Source organism: Diabrotica undecimpunctata, chromosome 7, assembly GCF_040954645.1.
Source record: "Diabrotica undecimpunctata isolate CICGRU chromosome 7, icDiaUnde3, whole genome shotgun sequence".
Classification (NCBI taxonomy): domain Eukaryota; kingdom Metazoa; phylum Arthropoda; class Insecta; order Coleoptera; family Chrysomelidae; genus Diabrotica; species Diabrotica undecimpunctata.
The window spans coordinates 108,749,621-108,764,151 of record NC_092809.1 but is presented as its reverse complement, the minus strand read 5'-3'; the positions used below and the strand labels follow the sequence as shown (position 1 = coordinate 108,764,151).

The window sequence follows — 14,531 nt, the reverse complement described above, 5'->3', positions numbered from 1 at the left end:
TGTCGGTCCTGTGCCAGTAATTCCCATTGTCGCACTCCCATTTTCTCTAGATCTTCTTTGACTGCATCTTTCCACCTTTTTCTAGGCCGCCCTACAGACCTTCTTCCCTCTGGCCTTTCCCAGAACACATTGTTTATAAGGCGATTGTCGTTACTGCGTATCACATGCCCTGCCCATCTGAGTCTATTGGCCTTTGTATATCTGACTAGATTTTCTTTTCCGAATAGAGACTCAAGCTCGTTATTGTATCTGCCCCTCCATTCGTTTGTCACGCTGTCTCTGCAAGGGCCATATATCATTCGAAGAATTTTACGTTCCCACACCAGCAATTTATTTATTTCTCTTTTTGTTAACGTCCATGTTTAGCTTCCATACGCGACTGCTGGTCGTATTATGGTCTTATATATCCGGATTTTTGTTCCTCGTGAAAGAAGTTTTGACTTCATTAGATGTTGTATTGCAAAGAAATATCTGTTTCCTGCCAATATTCTCGTTTCAACTTCTCGCTCTAATTTGTTGTCATTTGTGATTGTTGCTCCTAGATATTTAAATTCTTTAACCACTTCGAAGTTGTGATCATTTATAGTAATGTTTGTTCTGTCGTTGCTGCTCCACAATATTTCAGTAATTCGTTTGGTATCCCGTCTTTACCTTCTGCTTTTCTGTTCTGCAGGTTTTTAAGTATTATCCGAACTTCTTGTACATTTATATTGTTTTTTATTTGTAGTAATTTCTGTTGTTTCCGGTTCTAACGTCGTTTGTTCTTCCTCTGTATAGAGCTTTTTTAGGTAGTCAATCCACGTATCCTTTTCTATGTGTTTTGGTTCTATTAGTTCCTTTACCTCCGTTCTTTGACCTCTTATGAAGCGCCATATTTCCCCTTGCAGACCGCAAAAACCATGTTCCATGTCTTTCGAAAAGCGTTCCCAGTAATCATTTTTTATTTTTCTTACAAGTGCATGTGTTTCGTTTCTAATTGTCTTGTAATTATGGTATGCCTCTTGTGTTTTGGTTGACATGTATTTCAGGAACGATTTATTTTTGGCTTTTTGTGGCTTATTCCCATTTAAATAGTAATCGATTTATTTTTATTTATATTTCTTTCACCAAGATCTTCCTTGGTCGAGGCTAAGATATTAGACTTAATTTTTGGCCAGCCTTCTTCGACACCATCACTTTCTGATATATGTGTTTCTGCTTTTTTCGGTTATTCGTTTTTGGAATAGGTATCTTGTGAAGTCATCCTGTAAGCTTTCGACTTTTATCTTTGTTGTGTATTCTGGTGTTTTGTTATCACACATATGTGTTTTCATTCGGATTTTGCACAATACCAATTTATGATCGCTTCCTATTTCTGCTGATAGTGCTCTTACATCCAGGATTTGAGAGGACTTATTTACTAATACATTAAATTACCGTTTTAGGAGGATGAATTCAACGACATCATAAGATCAGCTACAAGAATCGAATTTTTGTACGATCACTTTTTCGACGAGACTATTGTTAATGCCGATCTAGCCATTGCCTTCAGTCAGCTCGTCAGTGCTGCCAATCGGCTAGAAACTGAACCACTGTGGGTACCCGGTTCATGGGTTCAGTGATTTTTTGGCTATTGTTGTGTTACTGTTAAATCATTTTTAAAATTTTTTATTTTTTAGACTGTACATTACAAAAAATGTTATCGATTGTGAATATACTATACATGTACCATGCTTTAAAAGTTGACTTACATAAACGGTAATATTCTTGCGTTTGCTAAATAATTTAAGTCTTTATTTTTTTTGTTAAAATATTGAAATTATTATTATTCTGAATATTTGACATATTTTCCTGTATGTGAAACTAAAGCATGGTATGTTTGTTACAAAAACTGCTAAATCTTTCCACAAATTTTAAAGAAAGATTTTGTTTTAAAGTTTTAACTGTCAATTTCGTACTTGCCTCGGCCGGCTGAAATAATTATATACATAATACTCAAATGAGCTGGTAAAACTTTTGCTCAATAAGTTGTTGATGTGGTGTTTTTTTTTTAAATATGCTTAAGTGTTAATGCGTGTCAGCAACATGTATGAAACTTAGTTTTCTACAATTATTATAACATTTGTCTGATGCTTCTTTGTACAAGTTATAACGATAACCAAGATCAGGCCCCATGCGTGGGAGTTATTTGTGTAAGGATAAAAAAGCTTAACTTGGACAAAAAATGACTTTAGGTGCTAATAATCTGATTGTAAGCAGGAACAAAACGAAGACCTCGTTGCTCAGTTTTGGAGCGTTATTGGAGTGGGCAAAATTTTATCTGAAAATTCAAATAATGTAGGTTCGGGAGCGTAAGAGATAAAATTAATTAAATAAATATTAATATCCAAAAAAACTTATATGTAACTTCTTTATAATCAAATAACTGACAATTATGCTATAAAATGAATTACATAAACATAAATATCCACAAAAAGTTATGTAACTTCTTAATAATCAACACTAACTGACATAACGCTGAAAAGACATGACAAACGAGGACGGCTCCTTAAATGCAGCGCCAGCGCTAAATCTCTAGAAAGATAAAATGTTTCTATAATTTATGATCAAACGAATTGGGAAAAAAATAATAACTTGTATTTAAAAAACTAATTATTGAACGTCCGCTGCCATCGTGATGTAAAACTAAAATGCCTTAAACATTGGCGTCTGGGTTCTATAAATCCTTTTGCCAAACAACTTATACTGAAAGTTAATATAAACAACTCCCAGAAACAAAGTGCATTTGTTTTTATAATACGGAATCTGTTTCGTGGAAAGTACTAAGTACTTTTAACTAAGTCTAAACACAGACAAAATTAATGAAATAGGAAATGAAGTCCGGCATACTTAGATGTACTCAGAGGCAATAAAGACAGTCTACGAGATATCATAGGCACAGTACAATCAAAATTTTATGAGTCGTTATTACTAGAAAAATGGAACGCTACAGGATGCTGCAGGGCCGTAATTAATTTGGTATGTACTCGATGAAACGTCTTTTCAAAATCAATTAAGTACATATATACGGGTTTTCTTACTCCCCAACACAGTCGAAGGAGTGTTCCTTTCGACAAAAAAGTCCTTCTCCAGTTCCAAGTCAGCTCATAAACCCTAACTGCTCTTGATTCAACAGTGCAGTCAATTCTTTTATATTATCATTTGTGAGTAATTTCATCCATTCACTGTATATTGATCTGGTCCACTGGCTTTGTTATTTTTGGATTGTCTTATGGATTTTTCCGCTTCAGCTTTTAAGATTGATGTTTTAGTTTGCCCATTTTTCCATTACTTCGTCTTCTAAAGAGCGCATGACCTTCATTGCAGCAATGTCAACTTTATGGATATGTCCCTCTTATGCAATTCAGTAACTTCTGTATTGCTTATTTATTTTCTTATGTCTTAAAATTCGTCATGCTTTTGTGAAATTCTTGTAGTTGCTAACATCTTTATCGCATCCACAACGTCTTCGCTTCACTGATTTTTTGTTTGAATTAAATGCTGTTATCGTGTATGCTATGGATTATTTCATCTGTTATCCACGCTTGTTTTCTATATTTAGTGACTGTTTCACAGTCTATTGTAGAATGCTTCAAACGAAAACAGCAATATGATGGGGATCAGTTATTTATACAACTAATTTTTGTTAATAAGTTTGTTTTTAAATGTCCAGATGTTGTTTGTTCCTTGTTTATCTTGGTTTCACGAGATTCTGTATCTATATTTTATCTGTACCAATCGGATCCACAGCATGCTCCCTATCAGTTTTTTACATCTATGATGTTTATGGCGGCCCTTTTGTCTATCAAGGCGTGATGAAATTGATTGGCGACTGCTTCACCCTCAGAAGGTCCAGTAGAAAAAGTGACGAACTATAGGTATCTCCTCACCATAATAAATTAAGAATGAACCAATAACCAAGAAATAAGAGAGTGTATCGAAATAGCTAGATCCACCTTCAACTGGATGAGGGCCTTCTTTAAGGGCAACAAGGACCGAGAGGTTCTGATTGTTATTTATTCTGTGGTTTGGTTTCGAAAAAATGCTAACAATGAACATTAGTTAATCTACTTAAGTATTTAAATCTTATTAATATTATGACAATAACATTAATTATTGCTAGATTAAGTAAAATGGATTATTTTAGTACCAAATTCAATAAAATGATATTATTAAAATTTTCTTTTAATTAGAACTTTAAAACAAAATCTTCATACAATGAAAGCATCTTCATTCAAATTATCTCTAACGGCCGCTAGAACTCATTAGGCGCTAAAAAAGTTGTAGAAGACTTAATCAAATAAAAGAACAAATAGGCAGTTTATACGTTTTCAATTATGTGCTAAACTATTCATTTATTAAATATATGAATCAAAAGGGCATATATTTAATATCTTATAGAAAAACCTCCACATTCCAATCCTTGTTAAACGAAATATCTTACGAAATAATTTTATGTTTTTATTAATATACTCTAAGTTGTGGTAAATATTGTGATAATTTTTTATGGAAGTAGTACTAAATTAATTAATATCTCTGATTGAGTTTCTACTTTTTTACTTAAATTACTTTATTCCATTTGGACATGTTAAAACCAATATAACACAGTTAAACGACTTTAAAAAATAATTTCACATTTATAAAAAATCGATGGTCCGGCAGTCAAGAATCTTTGAGCCAACTCCCACTCAAACCATACGTTAGCGAACCAAGTCACCTTCGACGGTATAAATAGACCCTTCCCGACTAGAAGCAGCAGTATTATAGTAAGTAGTGTACTAGTAAAGTATGTAGGGGTTCAGAAGACCGAATAGAATCCTACAATATGTGGGTCTACGTGGATGATCAAAAATTATGCCATTTGGGCTTCGCTGATGTAATTCTGCTCATTGCAAACAAACTCAAAGATGCCCTAGAATTATTAAGTGCATTAACCAGTGCGTCTACCGAGATAGGTTTAAAAATTAACATTAAAAAAGCCAGTATATGAAAAACTTGGTACCTAGCAGCAATATGTCCATAAACAATGTAGAATTCGAGTACCTACGTAATATTTTATAAATATTATAGTGCAGAAATACTTGCTACAAAATATGTGCAAAAAAATTGGAGTAGCTCAGTGACCCAAGGAGCATTCGATCTTAGGATTAACGATAGGATGGAGTTAAGGGAAAGAATAATGGTTAAGGATGCTGTCGAAAGGCTAAAACACATGAAGTATAAATATGCTGGAATGAAATGGCGTTGTATATTTCATGCATATAGAATTAGTGATCTTTATCCGACACAGTGAACGGATAATATAAAAAGGATTACAATAAACTGGATTTACACGGGAGCATTCAAGACAATTGAGAGAGGCTTATGTTTAGAAGTGGACGCTCCAAGAGCTTTCATAATGGTAGTGACTTACACAAGTTTACCGTTTTAAACTTAATGGTTGTATTCCATTCTTAATGTAAATGTGTAACTTAATTTTCATCATCTCACAATATAGCAAATGTTTCATAAAAGACGAGATTGATAGATTATAATGGAAATCGCACTAATGGTTTATTGTAATATTACTGAAAGTACCTAGTGCTAATAAACTAGTTTGTTTAACTAATTTAGCTTTATTATTATTATTACAAGTTATCATTTAGGATATTTAGTAAGTACAAGGGGAATATTACTCCCAAAGTGCATCCAGAATTCAATTTTTTTCTCCTCTCACCCCTCTCATCCTCGCTTTATAAATTAAAACTTCTTAAAACTTTCAAAAAAATAACACGCACAGTTGAGACTTTCCCAAAACATGTCTATTTTTAATAGACCCGTAGTTAAGTGTACACATACTAAAAATACATTTTTTTCATAAAAAAACGATTAATTTTTTTTGGAGATGGCTGCAGGTCTAATTTTTTTCTTTTGTGTATTTTACACAATCCGAAAAACTGATTTTTAAGGAATTTTTGGAGATGTTACTTATTTTATAGACTTCAAAATTGATCAAATCAATGTTATTTTATAGATTATATACAATTTGAAGTAACTGAGTTCTTTAGGACAGCCAAAAATTGGGTGAAACAACTTTAAATCCCCCAAAAACCATGTTGTTTTAAAGGTTTTGCGAGTTTTTGCGGGATTGATCATAGTTTTTGATATCGATACAAGCTGAATCAATGCGTATCCAATTCATATTAAAAAAATATATCTAGAAATATATTTTCAAATAAGAAAGAAGCAAATACAACTATTGTTTATGTGAAAAACAGGTTTTTAAGGGTTATTCGTGGATTTTTCCTGATGTTAGCCAACTTTTTTTACCTTTCTACATCATTACAACATGTTTTCAAAATTTTTATAAAACAACATGAGACGATGTATTTCCCATATTCAGAAAAGCTAAAGTTTTCTTGAAAAATGCAAAAAACCCCTTTTTTAAGTGTATTTGTTGATTTTACTGGATTTTTGCATAAAAACGAACAATTAACATTATTGTGCGAAGGGAGAGGGGGTGACGGGTCAAAATTGCGCTGAGTCTTATTTTTAATCACAGAACGTAAAAAAGGAAAAAAAATATTTCTGCATGTGGGGACATTTTGCCTGTCTTAACTGGGAGTACACTTTCAAGGGTAAACAAATATATATGTCAAGAATGAATTAAAATATACAAAAATTGCTAATAAAATATTTTTAAAATTCACGTTTGGTATTTTAAGTCATTTTTCAATGATCCCGCTAATGCATAAAATTAAATTTTCAATAATATTATAACCATCTTTAACGAGATCAGATATATTAATGCTACTTATAGAATTATGTTGTTACGTGAAGTAATCACTAACTATTAAAATAACAAACTCGAAAATCAAATTTAGATGTTTCATAACAAATGTACAGGTTTAAAACTAATAAAAAACATTCGATATGGTACCTTAACTAAAAAGAAAAGAATAATTCTTCTACGACTTTAATTATAACTGCATGTTAATATCCGTAATACCTAAATTGCTCTGATGATGTAATCATAAATACCGATGTATTTCTACTGTATGAGAAGACAAACCAATAGGCATTTATCGAGCTTACTGTAAAAATATGTTATGTTATGAAAAAATGGGACTCTTCTGAAAATTTAAGTTAATCAATGTTAGCAACAAAAGCAGTTTCTAAAATGATTATGAGCTTTGTGCAATAAAAATTTAGACAAAGTTTATAAACAAAAAATTTTAACAGCGCAAAATATCGCAGATAAATGGCTTCACAAAACAGTTCAATGGAGACAAATCTGGTAAACATACAGGCCATTCAATAGGTCCCTACCATATTTATTTTTCAAATGTATTCTTAAAAATTGTCTTACAGAACAGCTAAATTCCAATGAGCCCCTCTTGTTGAAAGATTAAATTTTCTTCACGATAACGGCCGTTTGGAAACAAAGGTGTTGAATGTGTACCTCATAAAATATTTTCGGAATGTTGTCCAATTAATAACGACAGTTATGGTGGTTAACTTCACCATTTAGTTAAAAGGAGCACTTATCAGAAAAACAAATATTCAAAACATAATTGAGTTTGGCAATAATTTGTTCAATGATGATCTTACAAAATTCTAAATGCTGATCAGAATCATCATCTTCATGTAGTTCGTAAAGTAAACTAATTTTAGAAAGGTGAACTTCCTCTGACTATTACTCGCAGGTAATTTGTATAGTTCAGACAGTAAAAGCCTCCCTTGGGCAGCTTTATTAAAAGATTGTCGACTAGTGTTGCCCACAATAGTGGGGATATTACCCCTCCCTGTAGGCAATTTCGCTGGCTGATTCGCATATTGATAATCGCTAAGTGGTTTTTCCTAGGGCATTTTTGATAGAAAAGAGGAGAGTCTTATTGGTCTGTATGACTTTTGGCGTTTTGTCCATTAGCCTACAGACTTTTGGTATATAGGTGACCTTCACCTTTTGCCATACTACTTGGATATGTCTTCAAATTAGCTTTGAAGATTTTACTTAGAAGTGGTATTATCACATTCTGTCACTGCTGTACAAGGACTGGATAGATTTTATCTATTCTGGAGGACTTCTATAGCTAAAATTTATGCATAGCCCACCTAATCTACTGAAACCTCGTAATTTTGGTAGTTAGCTGCCAGTCCGCTCTAGAAGACCATCTTGAACGAATGGGCTTTACTGAAGGTTTGATATTTGTATATGAGCTCGGAAAATGAACCTTGGTAGGCATTCATAAGCTTTACTCAAGCGTTTCCGTATAAGTTTAATCTTCCTTTTTCAGGAAGCCGACCTTAACCGGAGTAGCACCATTAGCCAACACTTTGTCGATTCTGGAGCACGCGGGAAGTCTCTTCGACTTCATCACAAAACTTTCTTCACAAGTCCCTTTTTGCTTTACGGATATTTTTATCGTACTGCTTCAGTTTTTCTCTATAATAATCGCACTATTGGTTGTACCACCGGTACCATTTCTACCACCGGTTCGAGACCTTCCACATCTCTAATGGTACCTATTTTTACTCGTACTGCGTAATATAGATATCTAATAGCAGCTAAAAAATACGAGTTATAAAAATTGTTCACTAGTAAACTTTAGTAGGGAGACCTTAGAGAGTGAAAATTAAATTTATTTAACCATCATAAAAGTTTTTGTAGCCGACATTGATTCAAAGTCAAGTTCGAACTTAATATTATATTAACTATCTTTTTAAAACTAATTTTTAACTTGTATAATATTGTTATTGCATAAGTAGAAACAATGATTTAAATTAAATTTAATGTTAATTTGAACTTGAATCAACTTAAATTCTATTGGTAGATTTTGCCTTAATATTAGTATTTTTAGTATAATTATCCATAAAATAAATCACATAGCTCTGTGAATCCACCAGCTCCTGGTTATATTTACTTATAAAAACTATGACTAACCATTAGTATTTTATAATGTACTATATATGATATAATCCGCTGTTGGACAAAAACCCGGACACCCAAAAAGATCAAAATTGGTTGACTGTAGAATTTACTCTATTAAGTATCATCTGTAAATCTTTGATGTTATCGGTCAGTATAACAGTCATATCTGCATATTAAAGATTACTTATTGGTACGCCATTAACCTTGATGACTTGATTGTACTTTTCCAGTGTCTCTACAAATATTTGTTAGCAGTATAGGTTGAATAGCAGTGGCGAAAGAATGCAGCCCTGTCTAATTCCTTTAGAAATAGTTGATAGTTTTGACAAACCATATATCCATACTTGATGTGGGCTGTTTGATTGCAATACAGATTTTTAGAACCTATATGTCCTTGGTTCTAAAAGATGTAATAGTTCTATAATTTTGTGATGATTGATGGTGTCGAATGCTTTCTCATTGCCGATAAAGCAGGTGTAAGCATATTTTTATTGATCCAGGTATTTATAGACAGCACTATGCACGTCCTTTCACGGTTCTGCACGTTTTGATTAATTTTTTTTTCAACCATAGTGAACCCTCTATTTTAATAATTCTCAATAATTTCATTAATTAAATTTTTGTAATATGTTATATCGTCGGCTGTATGCAATACTGGCTTAACTCAAAAATTGACAAAATTGAGTTAACATCACCAGAGGGTTTGAAAAAGCCTTATTTATGATCTGCAAAAGTGGCATAATAATAATAGCAAAACTGTCCGCTAGACGTCCCTAGTGTCGCTATGACATGTTGTCGGTTGAGATAAATTTTTTCTTGCAGTACTGGCCCTTTTTAGTTGTGCAGTGGAAATCGAACCGTGTCGATATAAAGTTTCTATGCAATACCGGCACTTTTGAGTTGTGTCACCATAGCAGACAATTTTAGATATTTTCAAACTGTAGGTATCAGTAAGAATTTTGGAGTTGTGTAACATTATATAAAAGGAATAAATGTATTGTTTTAAAAATGTCAGATCCAAACGGTGATCAGAAAAGAAGTAAATTAATCCTATCTCGAGCAGGAGTAACGTAAGTAATATCAATATTATTTTAATGTGTAATTCCAAATAATCGATTTAGTAGAAAACTTTAGACGATTTTTTATTTACATCTACCGGTTTAAACAAAAAATAAAACTATTTTAGTTTGCACCAACCGGTTCGCAAAGAGAGGATCGTCTATTTTAAGGTATTTTAGGTGATAGAAGACGTAACGAATAATAAACCTAAAAGTAGGAAAAGGAAGGCTTATCCGGACGAATGGAAAAGAAATGTCTGAAAGTTTCTTAGAAATTCAGGCCAAAAATACACCAATGTTAACGGTAATTTTGTAAGGCTTGCAGTTTAGATACCTCTTGCAATCCATGTAGACTGAAATGTGATGAAAAATTCACGTTACAAGAAAGAAGATGTTTGAAAAATATTAGTCAATGTAATGCATTGGTCAATAATCATGCATTTTATTTGGAAAACCGTGATAAAAAAAAATAAGAGTGTGCAAAAGATTTTGTCGTATCCACCATTAGAGTTACTAATAGATGTATTCGAACTGTTATTGGGAAGACGGAAAGACGGCTTTATAAGCAACGATCAAAGAGGTAAATATAGCATGCATAAAACATTTTATAATAACGAAACTATGAACAGGGTTCGTAAACACCTTTCTTCAATTCCGACAATGGAGAGCCACTATCGTCGAAGTAGTGGTAGTAGGAGGTAAAACATTGACAGATCTGTACAATGATTATAAAGCTGATTGCCAAAGAGACAATGATGAGTTTGTAAAAATTGGTTTATATCGTAAACTTTTTAATTATGAATTTAACTATTCATTATTTTCTCCCAAAAAGATCAATGTCAGTATTGTGAAAAATACAAAAATTCATGCAGTGAAGAAAAAATAGCCCTAGAAGATGCTTAGAAAAATCATAATCAGGAGAAAAACATTCAGAAAAAGGGACTGGGAAATGTGTACAGCTATGTTTCGCACGAAGGAGAAGGCAGCAAAGGTGCCATAGAAATTTGTTCGTGCTTGCTGCCACTCTTTAGTAGAAAGAAATATGACTAAAGATTTAAAAGGAGCGCCTACTTCTCTATCTCTAACAACAATTCGATGGACAAGAATGATGTCTTAATGATTTTTTTGACCAGAAAAAGTTAAATACTAAAAAAGCGACAATTTTTAATGAAAATGGCCAAGGAAATACTTCTTATTTCAACAATATTTGTGAAATTCATGTAAAAAAGCTCTGGTTATCACTACTATTTTAAAACCACATTTGCACAAGAGGAGTACAGATCAGTTAATACCACCAAGAAAAAACCAAAAAAAAAGGTTTAGAAAGCATGGATATTATAGAACTAGAAAAGGCTTACACTGGCAACCTGCCAATAACTGAAAAGAAGAACAAAAGACCTTACTAGCCTTTGTGAAGACAAGAGTGTTCCACCCATTCACGCTGATTTCTAACGACATTTAAATCATTGTTAATCGTAACTTTTCCTATTATTATCAATATATACTTTCTTATTTCGGTCTTCTTATAGTTGTTAATAAACACATTTTCTCATTCAAGTTAACTTGTAGTATTCTTTATTGAGCCTTTATTTCAGTTAAAAAGTATAATAAAAAAATGCCAGTTTTGTCTTTGCCTTAATTAGTCTTAAAAGACTAAATGTTGATGTGCAATAGTGGCACAACTCAAAATAAGGGTTGAATTTAAAAGTCTGTATTACAATTCAGTAAAGGATACGTAACGTTTTTTCAAATACACCAAAATTTATTTTTTTTTAAATCCTAATCCGTGTAGTAAAACAAATAAGACAAAATTATTTTCATACAAACTTTAAACCCCTGTTTTGAAAAATTTCCAGTTTTTGTTTTGTGCCACTATTGCATACAGCCGACGATATTTAGTTTGGAAAAATCGTACAAATATGAAGGTGTTCGGGTTTTGCTGTCAAGCAGTGTAAGTATTTGTTTAACCTTTTATAGTCTGACTACATAAAGATAAAAATATTCCTAAAATATTAACATTTTCATTATTTTGATTAATTTTAAGGAAAGAAGTTATGCAATATTTAAAAACTAGTTCTGCAATAGACTTATAAATGTCTCCTTATCCAAATTGATGTTATTAACTTTATAAGGCTTCTGATCTTGGGGTGTAGGTATTATATATAATTATAAGTTTCATTTTTAAATTACAGAAAAATTTCATTAGACAATCCCATTAAACCTATTTTTATTGAAATCTTTTATTCATAACTACATATTCATCCTTTTGAATATTAACTTCTGATGTAATACTCATTTTGTTTTTTTTATAGATGTTTACCACCAATCTCATTTGATGGTCTTATCTTTCCTCTTACTACTTTTATCGTCAACTTTTCCATAAGTGTATTTACTCACGCTATTTGGTTGGGTTCCCTTAATTATATATATATATATATATATATATATATATATATATATATATATATATATATATATATATGTATATATATATATATATATATGTATATATATATATATATATATATATATATATATATATATATATATATATATATATATATATATATATATATATATATATATATATCTTAAATGTTTTAGACTTATTGCGATTATTGTTATATCGGAGAGTTTTGGTTTCTATCATACTTAATTCTATTGTTTGTCATTATATACTATTATCTTTCTAGCGTTGCGAATCTCTGCGTAAGTCTTTATTCCGAATGTACTAAAACACAAATAAAAGCAATTTTCGATGTTTTGGTCAAAAAAATATTGCTTTTGACCGGCTCAGCTTTGAAATAGAAAATGAAGGACCAGTATATCTTTGTTGCTCATTTTACCCGCCTCGTCATATACTTACACACATAGGCGAGCGGTTTACCACCATAAGCAGAGCAGGAACCGATTATATTTTTTGCATATTTCTAATGCGCGAAACCTTTCTTATTCGATTCTATATATTTTTCAAAGTGCAAATGTATTTATTTGAACTTTTGCAAGTGGGCCGGTAATTGTAATTAAAAAATAACTTGTAAATAAAAAAAAACATTTTCACCGAATCGCTTCGTAATAATTTTTTTAAATGTATCTCATCGAAATAAACACTTCCTTGGTAATCTTTCGAAAATGCTCCCTTTTGAGGAGCTTTAATTACTCTATCTGAACGAGTAGAAGTAACTTTTGGAGTAGTAGAAAGTCTGACCTCAGTTTTATCAAAGATCCTTTCAGTAATTTCATTAAAATCATTTTGTACGAAATATGTTGACGCACTTATAACTTGTACTATCTTACCCCTGGACCATAACTTGGTTAATTTATTCTTTACATATACAATTTCGTTACTATTATATAGTTTTATACTATTGGACGAACTTGATTCTGCAATACGAGTTTTATTATTAGGTTTAATTAAATAAAATCGCGTTCTAGGCTTAACTTTAAATATATTCTCTGATGGACTAATGCCTGTAACCGTTGATGGTGTATTTCCATATGTAAACAAAAAATTTAACAACTGGCTTGCAATTATCTGTCTTGTTATTAGAACGCTTCTTCCAAAATTTAATGTTTTATCCAATCCCTTTTTTTACCGTTTGCACTGCACTCTCCACAATGCCATTACTTTGTGGATGTTAGGGTGGTGCCTTTATTAGTATGATCCCATTGGCTTGACAAAACTGTATAAATTCACTAGAACTAAAGGGTGGTCCATTATCTGAAACCAATTTAACCGGTAACCCAAACACAGCAAATACTTCTTTTAATTTAATAATTATTTCAGAAGCATTTGTACCCCTGTCCATCATTTTAACATCCAACCATTTAGATTTATTGTCTACTACTGTTAAAAAAGTGTGATTATGCTTGAAAAGAAATCTATACTGACTCTATAAAAATCATTGGGAGCATTTGGCCAAGGCAAAAATGTACTAGAATTAGAAAAGTTTTGTGTTTCTTGACAAATACTGCAAGAACTAATAAAATTTTCAATATCATCTGTTAACTTAGGCCACCAACAGTAAGATCTAACTAGCATTTTTGTTCGTACTACTCCTAAATGCCGTTCATGAAATAGAGATAAGATATTATTACGCAAAGAACTAGGGATCACTACTTTGTTTCCTGCTAGTAAGCAATGATTATCAACTGATAATTCATGTTTCCTTTTAAAAAAAGGTTTCAATGAAACATCTCATGCCGATTCAGGCCACCCAGATAACGTAAAATCTATTACTTTCCATATTACCAAATCTTTCTTAGTAGCATTCATAATTATTATTATTAACTAAACTGAAAGAATAAAGAGAACTCGAGATTTCTGTTTCTGATCGTCATCGGAAGCCTCGATAGACCATCAACATTTGCAATCATCTTTCCCTTTTTATACTGTATTTTATAATCATAAGCATTAAGAATAATAGCCCATCGAGGGATTCTAGATGCTGCAGCTACTGGAATACTTTTATTCTTTCCGAAAATAAATTGTAAAGGTTGATGGTTAGTCAACAATACAAACTTTCGACCATATATATATATAT

General features: G+C 31.8%; 1 protein-coding gene across 4 annotated transcripts in view; it reads left to right on the top strand.

The window, feature by feature from the left end:
- Positions 1–5,526, top strand: part of metro (membrane palmitoylated protein 7-like protein metro) — an 87,954-nt gene extending 82,428 nt beyond the window's left edge. For all 4 annotated transcript variants that reach the window (XM_072537959.1, XM_072537958.1, XM_072537961.1 and 1 more), the window contains one exon: positions 1,425–5,526. In XM_072537959.1, coding sequence (XP_072394060.1) covers positions 1,425–1,601 — 177 coding nt within the window. In that variant the 3' untranslated portion in view covers positions 1,602–5,526. The remainder of the gene's footprint in view (positions 1–1,424) is intronic.
- The last annotated feature ends 9,005 nt before the right edge of the window (positions 5,527–14,531 follow it).